Source organism: Hemiscyllium ocellatum, chromosome 1 (genome assembly GCF_020745735.1).
Source record: "Hemiscyllium ocellatum isolate sHemOce1 chromosome 1, sHemOce1.pat.X.cur, whole genome shotgun sequence".
NCBI classification, from domain to species: Eukaryota; Metazoa; Chordata; class Chondrichthyes; order Orectolobiformes; family Hemiscylliidae; genus Hemiscyllium; species Hemiscyllium ocellatum.
Genome location: NC_083401.1, coordinates 105,570,526 through 105,582,140, shown reverse-complemented (window position 1 = coordinate 105,582,140; position 11,615 = coordinate 105,570,526). Strand labels below are relative to the sequence as shown.

Sequence of the window (11,615 nt, the reverse complement as noted above, 5' to 3'; positions counted from 1 at the left end):
CTTTTATAAGAAAGTAGAACATAAAAGGCCTCTGATAAATTTTCATAAATTAAAACTACTAAAAGCAGGATTTAAAAGGTAATGTTAGGATAGTGGATTTTTTAAAAACATCCTGTTCTAATTTTTACTCTTTCCAATATTCAACATTAAAAGCTGCAATTCAAGAATAACCCATTAAGTAGAGTATTGAACATCCACATAAGGGTCCTTTGAACCTCAAATTCAAACACTAGCTTAAACAAACATTTGCACTTTGCTACGAAGGTTCAACTTCACGAGTTCTCAGCTGGGTTGTCAGATGGTAGAGTTTTATTGTCAGCTCAACCATGTAGGGAAAGGGTAGACATAAATACAAATAGCCCAATCCCACCCTAGAAAGTGTGTTGCCTACTGGCCATTGGCAACTGTAGAGAACTCCATATTTTCAGATCATCCTCACTCTCCTGGGGAAATGAAGGTAAGCAGAAGAGAGAGAAAAAAAGAGGATACATTGGAGTGGGGGGGGGGGGGGGGGGGGGGGAGTGGAGAAAGCACAAAAGGCAGCAATTCCATTATCATGCCATCATGAGACTTCAGTCTGTATTCACAAAAGACCCACATTTCCCTGCGCAAATTCCATTAACTGTTCATATATATTACACAAAAATGATTTTTTTTGTAAATACAGACTCTGGCTAGTCTACAGATACACATAACTTGCTGCGATTTCTTATTGAGAAGGATAAACAATATGGACTCAGTGCAAAAATTTCAAAGAACAGTGTCAAAAATATCCCCAACGTCTAACAGCAGACTTTAGTAATCACTTTTCTTTTGTAAGTCTTTACGACATGTATGGCAGTAGATCCAAATATTATGTGTATATCCAACTGCTCTTTTAAGCAATAGTTTCATTCTTCCACACTCACCAAAATCAAATTCTATTCAATATGGGACTATTTTAAATAATACAAATGCTTCTGCCTGTAAAAATTTATAGTAACGCATGACGATGATGCACCACTAACGACTTCACAAATCAGTGTAATAACTTACTTTGGAAGGTAAACTGCTGCAGTCAAATTACTGATGCATAATTAAAATGGTTAAATAAGACATCTTGTAACAAACTCCTAATCTAGCAATTATTTTTATGAGTGTTGATAATAGTTAAGTAATCTTAACATATAAAAATGCTTCATAAAAATAATCCCAGGGAATTACAATGCTGCCCTTCCAACATTGCAAAGTTAAATGTTCAATTAAATTTAAATGAAGGAGTTCAATAATATCTTAACTAAAACTCTGATGCAATGCTGTCCTGATGTTTTGAGGGTGAGGAGTTGTGTAAACTAATTTAAGGTTTTATATAGTAACTCAAATCCTTTTATGTGGTACATTTCCCTCAGTGGCAAGGAATACTTCTTTTCTACAGCCTTTGTCTCCTTCCCTTTGGCATGGACTTTCTTCTTACCTACACAAAACAAATTATGAAAAGTTGAAGAAAGCAAAACAAAGAAATTGTCGTACTGAACAGGCACACATTATATATGTATGTATATTGTGATTGCTTTGTGAATTGGTATTTTCTGTGAGATCAAATGCAAAGGAGTGCTTACAATTTTGTGGAAGTAACAACTTGCATTTATATTTTTCTTTAATATCCAAGAACATACCATATAGGAGAACAAATACAGATGCTTTATGGAAGTTTTAGGAGGTGAAGAAATTTGATTTTGAAGCTTTGAGTTAAGGAATTGATTTGGAGAAATCTTTTAAAGATGGGTTCAGAACAAGGGTTTACAGAGGGAGTTTCAGAGAACAGGGTTGAGATCGCAGATAGTTCTGCTGCTAAAGATGAAAGTTTGTGTTAGGGACAACACAGAGGGCTAGAGTTAGAAAAGCAAAGGGAAAAGAAGGAATTAAAGCAGCAAAATGTACCGTGAAGGTTTGGAAAGATGGAAGGATGAGGAATTTAAATTCAATGATAAATTCGTGGAAGTCATTCTAAATAATAGAGCTTTGACAGACAGCTTGCAGGAGCAGTCTTTTCTAGAAACACTCAGTTTCAGTAGCAACTAGGATGGCAAGAGGAAATGTTGCATATTTAGAAGGCTGTCTTGTGAGAAGAGTATGAAGCTCAACTTTGATAAGGTAGTTTAATTTATAGGAGTAAGTTATTTTTAACCCCTTCCTGTAAGAATCTCAAAACTACAGATTTTTTTTTACTTATATCGAGTGAATTCCGTGCCCATAGTAAAGAATGTCAACACTGGAATTTGGGAGACTTAGCATGATCTTACTTTGTGTCAGCATCAAACATTCGTATAAAGCATTGTACACAAGCTGTAATGCAAATATTCCACATTAGCAACTATATTGAACCCTTACAGTCAAAGGCAGTCTGTAATGTTAGTCTATGCATATTTCCACCAAAGCTCAGCATATACCTCATTATGTGAGACAATCAATAGTGAAGTCCTCACTGGGGAAAATTCTCTATTAACAGAATATATATGCTTTTACTTAATTCCTCAAGAGGGATAGATGAAATTCACAAGTTTTTATTCTCAATAGTTTTACCTTTAGTCTTCCAAGGGAGGAAATAACTGAATAAACTGAAGAGGCAGAACAAAGGTTGATAGATTTTATCAATTTGGTTCATGTGTACTTGGCTGATTACACATTTTCTTGCTGAGATTATTACGATCAAGATGTCAGTTTATAAAACTAAACGTAAAGGATTCAGAAGCAGAGGCAATAAAAGTGCACATGGACAATTCTTGGAAAAACATTTTAATTTAGAAAATAGCGGAAGTTTTATGTCTTGAGAAGATTTAAAATTGTCATCATATGATATCAGATTTCAAAGAACATCCACAGATAGTCCGATGCTCAAACTGTCAGCATCCCATACAACTCTGTTTTTATCTTCATATGAAATATTTTAAAGGGATCCAAAACAGATTTCTTAACATCTAAACCTGGATTTTCTACACCAGCTTCAAATGATTTGCTATAACACAAAAACTGTCCTTCACTTCACAAATCAATGTGAAATACTGAAGAGTACGAAGAAGTTGTCAGGAAGAACTGAACAACCATCAGAGGCCGACTGCCTTGGAAATCTCAAAAGCTTCAAGGCTGACCAGAAGATTATCCATCACAAAGTAAGTCATATTCAAACAAAAAAAAAACAATTTGAGAAAGAACATACCCTAAACTAAAATTAAGGAAGCCATCACCTTGATTATTCATCTTTTCCTGTCTTTTCTTGTGAAAAAGGCTGATTTGTACTTTGATGAATATTTCAAAGATGCACCTGAGACTCAGTGTGAGGGAATCCCAAGGATGTTTTTCTACCACTTTATGCAAATATATATTTGAAGTTTCTAGTTCACTGCAGGCAAACTAGCTGGAAGGTCGAAGACCACGCTCCCATTGTGAAATAAAGCGGAAAATTCTGGAAATACTTAGCAGGTCTAGGAGCATCCATGGACAGAGCAAAAATGTTACAGGTTTAGGTCAATCACCTTTCATTTGCCCAGATGGTAGGTTATTGACCTGAAAAATTAACTTTGTTTCCCTCATTGCAGTTTTGTCTGACATACTAAGGATTTCCTGCACTTTGTTTTTACCTTTACTTCAGATTTCCAACATTTACACCATGTCACTTGTCTTCCAATTCTGAACTTCTCTTCAAGGACTTTTTTGTGACACTAATCATATGGGAGGTCTTGGAGACACACAAAAACATAGAACAGTACACCACAGGACCTTTTAGCCCACCAGGTCTGTGCCGACCATGATGCCATTCTAATCTAATCAAACTGCCTACATATGGTCCATATCCCTCTATTCCCTGCCTGGGGATTTATGCGTCAAAGTGCTTCTTAAACACTGCTACCATCTCCATTTCTACCACCTCCGCTGGCAGGGCATTCCAGGCACTTATCACCCTCTGTGTAAAAAAAAAAGCTTTCCTTGCACATCTCCTTCAAATTTCTTCCCTCACACCTTAAACTTATGCCTCCTCATATCTGACGTTTCCACCCTATCCATGTTTCTCATAATTTAATATACTTCCATAAGTTCACTCCTCAGACTCTGATGCTCTAGCAAAAACAATTCAAGTTTGTCCAGCCTCCTTATCACTAACACACTCCAATCCAGGCAACATTCTGGTAAACCTCTTTTGCGCCTGCTCCAAAGTCTCCATACCCTTCCTGTTGTTGGTGACCAGAACCGCATACAATACTCCAAATGTGGCCCAACTAAAGTTTTAATTAGCTGCAATATGACTTGCCAACTTCTTTACTCAGTCCCCTGACTGACAAAAGCAAACATGCCATTTCGCCTTCTTTACCACTTTATTCACTTGTATGGCCATTTTCAGGGAGTTATGGAGTTGCACCTCAAGATCCCTCTGTTTTCAATGCTCCAAAGGATTCGGCCATTTACTGGATACTTTCCTCTTGCATTTGACCTCTCAAAATGCACCATCTCACTTATCCAGATTAAACTCCATTAGCCATTTCTATGCCCAAATTTACAACTTGTCTACATCCCGCTGTAACCATCGATAATCTACCTCATGAACAACAATTCCAATTTTTGTGTCATCTGCAAACTTACTAATCAGATTACCTGCATTTTCATTCAAATCATTTATATATAGTACAAACAATAGAGATCCCACCACTGGTCACAGATCTCTAGTCAGAAAAACACTCCCCACAACTACCCTGACTTCTATGACCAAGCCAGTTTTGTATCCAATTTGCCAACTCACCACAGATGGCACACAGTAACGTAAAAAAAAACAAAGTAAAATCAAATATCTCAGTTTCTTGCAACTGACCTGTAGAATTTGAATTATTTTAACTTACGTTATGTTATGGTATGGGTAATTGATGGAGTCTCTAGTATGTGAAATTTGCACCGTTGTCAATCATGAGTTTGTTAACAAAAGTGATTTTGGCTGCATTGAGTCTTAGCTATTTCACAGAGTTTGAAACTTATTTTGGACCTGGTCGTCTCCAGGTGAGGAAGATGTAAAAGAGCTGATTTTCAATAGTGTTCTGAACCTAAAACAATTCATTTAAGGTCTTCCACCTAACCCTAGTTAGGCTAGTCTTAATGTTTTTATGTTGTCTCTTTCAATAAGATTTTATAATTGGTCTTTAATACTACTGCACCTGAAGGAAGCCTCTCTCTGCTAGCTTTGTGTTATCAACCTCATTCTGGCTGCTCTCACAGGATTTAAACAAATCCAGTTCCTCAGCTGAACTTTCTGGAGTAGACTCTAGATCCATCACTGAATATCCATCACTGTCCAAAACCTGGATTCTGAAAAATAAATAGGGCTCAAAGTCAGTAGCAGGAAATTCTACTTCATTCCCTTAAACTGACGTGTTAAGTTTATTTAGTTATTAACTTGATAAAGCTGGCAGAGAGGACAAAAGCAAATTTTGAAAGTAAAAAACCAGACAAAGAGAAATAAACATTCATTAAAAGCTCCCCTTCCAACAAAAACTACCTTTGTAGATCCATTTGTCTCTGTGCTGATGCTCGCTTGACGTTTGTTTCTTGCTGTTTTGGTACTTTAACATTTGTTGTTTCTGGTTCTGCAGGACTCTCCTGACTGGCTGCAACTCGCTTTCTGCCTCTTCCTGCAGCTTTGTTTGGGTCTGAGTTCTTTGCAGTATTACTTTCAGATACAGCTTTGGGAGGACGTCCTCGTCTGGCTTTGGGTGGAACCGGTGCTACTGACTCTTCAGATTTTCTCTCTTCTGTTATCTGCTGAATATTCTCTGAACCAGCTGGTGCTGTCCTTTTTTTTCCACGTTCTGTACTGGTCTGTGGTGGTAAAGACTGTTCAGAGGACATCTCCTATTATAAGGAGGACAGAATGTACACAGAGCAATGCGTAATACTGCAGTAGATAATTACAGAAGCTATTGCTCATGATTCTATTTTGAAGAAGTTTTGTTTTAGTTTATAAAACCCATTGATTTAAAATAACATTCGAATGGTGGAATGCAATGTGTCAGCTGTCCATGTCTAAAGGACAGAGCTGAAAATGTGTTGCTGGAAAAGCGCAGCAGGTCAGGCAGCATCCAAGGAACAGGAAATTCAACGTTTCGGGCATAAGCCCTTCATCAGGAATGAGGAAAGTGTGTCCAGCAGGCTAAGGGCTTATGCCCGAAAAGTCGAATTTCCTGTTCCTTGGATGCTGCCTGACCTGCTGCGCTTTTCCAGCAACACATTTTCAGCTCTGATCTCCAGCATCTGCAGACCTCACTTTCTTCATGTCTAAAGGACAGCTTACCATAAGGCACAAAATTGTTAATGCACAGCTTGTCTCCAAGATTTTATAATAAAGTTGAGGAAAGGATGAAATGTTTTCAATCCAATTTGACCAGAACCATATATTTTGCAATTAAATAAAGTATATTGATATGATTTATTCAAAGGATTGGTAAACATGACAATATCTGAGAAAGGGCGCAAGGATATATACTTGTAACTGTAAGTCTACCAGTTTAACACCAATGGTGGATTTTGGTGGTTGAGATTTTAGAAACAATAATTTGAGAGGAAAAAAGTCAAGAAGGACCTGGAGAGTTAAACTAATTAAAAGATAGGTACTACAGATTTGGAATAGGCATATCATACCTGACTAATAAGTGAAGTTTTTATGAAGTGACATGAAAGGCAGATGAATGGAAAGCAATAGCTGGTGCCTACAGGGATTGTACGAAAGTGTCTAACAAAAATACTAAATAAAAAGCTGGTTAACAGGATTCAGGCTGCTGGAATTGTAGTGTTAGCCTTCATAAAAAATGGTCTATGGACAGAAAACAGCATGTTTTTCAGACTGAGGATGGCTGCAGTGATATTCTCCATAGTTCAGTGCTAGGACAACTTTTCTTTGGTGTATATAAAATGACTTAAAATTAGGAATACAGAAACATTTTTTTCTACAATACCAAACTTGGGTATCTGGCAAACAGAGCATGATACAGAGAAGTGAGAGATGTTGCATTTTGGTATAAGAAACAAGGAAATGCAATACACCATTCATAACATAGTTTAAAGAATGTTCACAGAGATACCTGGAGATTCATGTGTATTAATTTGAGAGAATATTGAGAACTGTAAACAAAGCATGTGGGATTGTGTTTTATAGAAGTAAGTATTGACTACAAAAGGAGAGGAGTTATGAGGAATGTTTACAAAAGTCCAGTTAGGACACAACTGAAGTTCTGCTATAACACGCATTTTATTAATGCGAATTCACTGTAATGCAATTGATGAACTGGGGGCACAAATTTTTAAAACTTGTGTTGGCTGTAATGCAATTACATTGCCAACACTTAAGTGTAATTTTTAAAGCGTGATTTTTCCATAACGTGAGGTTGCAAAAGAAAAAAAAATCACATTATTGAAAAACTACCTGTACTGCATCCAGTTTTGGACATCACACTTTAGGAAGAATGTGAGGATGCATAAGAGGGTGCACAGGTGGTTTAGCAAAATTTTATTCTATGGAATTTTAACTACAAGATAATATTTGAGAAGCTGGGTTGGTCCACTATGGAGCAAGAGTAGAGATTTGAAAAGATATACAAAGTAGGAAAAGTAGATAAAGAAAAGAATTTGAGGATCAGGGAGCACAGATTTAAGGTTCTGGGCCAGAGATGCAGGACACCTTTGTAAAAACTATATGCAAGTGGCAAATACCTGTAAATTACTGCTTATGAGGGTGATGGCAGCAAATGCTGAAAATACCAGATGATTTCATAGAGTCATAGAGCACGGAAACAGACCCTTCAGTCCAACTTGTCCATGCTGATCAGATATTCCAACCTAATCCTATTTGCCAACATTTGGCTCATATCCCTCGAAACCCTTCTTATTCATATACCCATCCAGATACCTTTCAAATGCTGCAATTGTACCAGCGTCCACCACTTCCTGTGGCCGATCATTCCATATATGCACCATCCTCTGCATGGAAGCGTTGCCCCTTACGTCCCTTTTATATCTTTCCCCTCTCACTCCAAACCTATGCCCTCTAGTTCTGGTCTCCCCCACCTTAGGGAAAAGACTTTGTCTCTTTATCCTATCCATACCCCTTATGATTTTATAAACCTCTACAAGGTCACCCCTCAGTCTCCGACACTCCAGGGAAAACAACTCCAGCCTGTTCAGCCTCTCCCTATAGCTCAAATCCTCCAACCCTGGCAACATCCTTGTAAATCTTTTCTGAACCCTTTCAAGTTTCACAACATCTTTCCAATAGGAAGGAGACCAGAATTGCACACAATATTCCAAAAGTGGCCTAGCCATCATCCTGTATAGCGCAACATAACCTCCCGACTCCTGTACTCAATACTCTGACCAATAAAGGAAAGCATACCAAACGCCACCTTCACTATCCTATCTACCTGCGACTCCACTTACAAGGAGCTATGAACCTACACTCCAAGGTCTCTTTGTTCAGCAACAATCCCTCGGACCGTATCATTTTGCTTTCCCAAAACGCAGCAGCTTGCATTTATCTAAATTAAACTACATCTGCCACTCCTCAGTCCATTTGCCCATCTCATCAAGATCTCTTTGTAATTTGAGGTAACCTCCTTCGCTGTCTACTACATCTCCAATTTTGGTGTTATCTGCAAACTTACCAACTATACCTCCTATGTTCAGATCCAAATCGATTATATAAATGACGAAAAATAGTGGACCCAGCACCAATCCTTTTGGCACTCCACTGGTCACATGCCTCCAGTCTGAAAAGCAACCCTCCACCACCACCCTCTGTTAAGCCAATTTTGTATCCAAATGGCTAGTTCTCCCTGTATTCCATGAGATCTAATCTTGCTAACCAACCTCTTATGAGGAACCTTGTCAAACGCCTTACTGAAGTCCATTTCAATCAAAAAGAAACTGGATAGGCAGTTGAGGGAAATAAATTTGCAACACTATTGGGACAGAATAGTTGAATGGGACCAACTGGAGTCCTTTACAGAGAGTAACATGGAGTTGACAGACTACATAGCCGTTCAGTGTTATAATGGCTGTATAACAATAAGTGACTCTCAATAAGTGACCATACATTTTCCTTCTTGTGAATTTTTGTACATTAGAAATCACAATTGGCCATAACTGCTCATTTTTATCTTCCAAGAGAAAGACATTGATACAAAGCATATGGATTTGATGAGGGGCAGATAGTGAAAAGTGCGTTTCATATCAAATTTATTTCCCATCCTTCCTTCTAAGGTCAGGAAAAAAAAAACAAGACTGCTGTGGTGACTTTTAAGGGTTGAAGATCCAAATAGACCAAGCGTACTGCACCTTGTTTCTGACTGGCTCATCCTTCTTCTCCGTTTTAGCTGGTACAACCGTAAGTAATATGACTGGGTTTTCCTCATTCTCACTCACTTCTGTTTCTGGAACTTCCGAATTCTGCTCCCTGCGATGAATTAAATAAAGATGCAAATAATGTTTCCAAAATCCGAAACACCATAGCAGAATTAGTTAATTCAAATAGTTACACTACGTATGTCACTATAATTGTACTTTCAATTTGGCATTAGGAATGTCAAAATATTGCTTAAAATTGATTTAACTGCCCATGCAGCTGTTTCAAACATAGGTCAAACAAGTAAGTTAGCAAAAAAGACAACACATCAGGAGAATGTATAGACAACAGGATTTACATACATGATTTGAATGAAAGTGGGTTTAACTGTGTGCAAATACTAGAAGAGCAGGAACAGCATCTCAGCTACTAACATCATAATATTCAGAGGGAGAGCAGAAATAACATCCAGATTTTAAGCTGATCATACAAAAATATCCCAACTATAAATTCAGGTACTCTAACTGATGGGCTTTTCAAAACAATCCTCTTTTCAATAAGCATTATTCATATTTCAAAAATAATGTAAAGGTGGATTTATTTTATCCAAGGTAAGTTTTGCACCATTTAGTTTGATTTTGCAGTATTTTCTCCAATTATTTCTTACACTATCATATTTAGGATCGCCAAAATACTATTATTCAACATTGTTCTACTGCAATAGAATTTTATTATTCATATTACTTATAACATATGTACAAGTTACATTAATTATTTTATAAATGTGAAGACTCTATGACAGTTTCAACTTTTTTTTAAACAAAAAGTTGCCTAATTAAATTTTCAGTCAATTCAGTAAAAAGTTTGTGTGGGGCAGAGATTTGATTGTATGCAACAACAGGAGACTATAATGCGTTCAAATACTAGAAAAGTATTTGAATTGTGTATATGCAAGGCAGTGTATGGTGTAACGGGAATTAACTCAATCAACTAATTAAAAAAAAAACAAATTCACAAGGGACTCCACAGCACTGAGGATGTCACCTGGAAAGAGGACAAAACGTCTGCAAACCAAACTCCCAGCTCAGCACACATGCCCAAAATTGCAACCAGCACCCAAGCTACAAATCTTTATACATACCTTGAACAACTAGAAATACACTAAGGTTTTTCCTTATGTTTAAACAATGTGAATACACTAGATACCGTCTTCCAAGTCAAATGGAGAATTTCATATTGGTCACTCCATATCAGAGCAAAGAGTAAGCTTCAGAAAGCAGTGATGCTCAACACAAAAACATGTAGAATTGAGATCTACAGCAAACAGCTGGTTTTCCAGCCAAACTATTTCTATATGGTATATCGCTCCACTGGCAGAAAGGCAAAATGAATGGCTTTTTACTTAAATATACATAATATTCAAAACAATTGAATAACTGAACAGCACAAACATAGGCTAATGAGTATGATTTTATAGCTGTGACAGAGAGATTACAAGATCAGAGCTAGGAACTTAATATGAGTGATGTGCAACTTTAACAGTGCTAATATGATAACATGATCTAGGATCAAATGATATAGAATATTGATGGATGGAGACAACGAATAACAAGGGAAAGATGACCCTGTTCAGCAAAATTTATAGGCTCCTAACAATAACTGTCTGTAGGACAGAATAAATCAGGAGGAAGTGAACATACAATAGTGAGATTTGCAGATAACTCAAAAATCAGTGGAAAGCAAAGTAATGAGAAGGAACTACAGTGAGATATAGACAGATTATGTGAGTGTGCAAAATTTGTCAGAAGGAACGTGTGGAAATGAGGGGTTATGCACTTTGGCAGGAAGAACAAAAGAGCTGAACATTATTTAAATATGGAAAGACAGCAAGCTGCAGCACAGAGGATTTTGGAGGTCCTCAACATCAATCAAAAAAAATAACATCCGTACTCAGCAGGCTATAGGGAAGGCAAATGGACTGCTGACCTTTATTTCAAAAGGAATAGGAAGTTTTACTAAACTGTACAAAGTATTAATAAGACGACAGCTGGAATATTGTGCACAGTTTTGGTTCCCTTACCTAAGGGCATACTCTGCCATTGAAGACAGTCCACAAAAAGTTCACTCGGTTAATCCCAGGTAAGGAGACATTTTCTTTGCGGACAGATTGAGTAGTTTGGTCATGTATGCACTGCGGTTTAGGAGAATGATAAAACACCTGATTGAAGTATACGATTCTTAGAGGCCTTCGCACAGTCGATAG

General features: G+C 37.3%; 1 protein-coding gene across 6 annotated transcripts in view; it reads right to left on the bottom strand.

Moving 5' to 3' along the window:
• Positions 1 to 287: 287 nt before the first annotated feature.
• Positions 288 to 11,615, bottom strand: part of pds5a (PDS5 cohesin associated factor A) — a 216,414-nt gene continuing 205,086 nt past the window's right edge. For 3 of the 6 annotated variants that reach the window (XM_060824715.1, XM_060824735.1, XM_060824726.1), the window contains exons 31-34: positions 9,346 to 9,463; positions 5,519 to 5,871; positions 5,178 to 5,328; positions 288 to 1,453 (exon numbers count right to left, since the gene is read on the bottom strand). In XM_060824715.1, coding sequence (XP_060680698.1) covers positions 1,409 to 1,453; positions 5,178 to 5,328; positions 5,519 to 5,871; positions 9,346 to 9,463 — 667 coding nt within the window. In that variant the 3' untranslated portion in view covers positions 288 to 1,408. The remainder of the gene's footprint in view (positions 1,454 to 5,177; positions 5,329 to 5,518; positions 5,872 to 9,345; positions 9,464 to 11,615) is intronic. The other 3 variants (XM_060824744.1, XM_060824754.1, XM_060824763.1) reach the window with 3 other exon arrangements.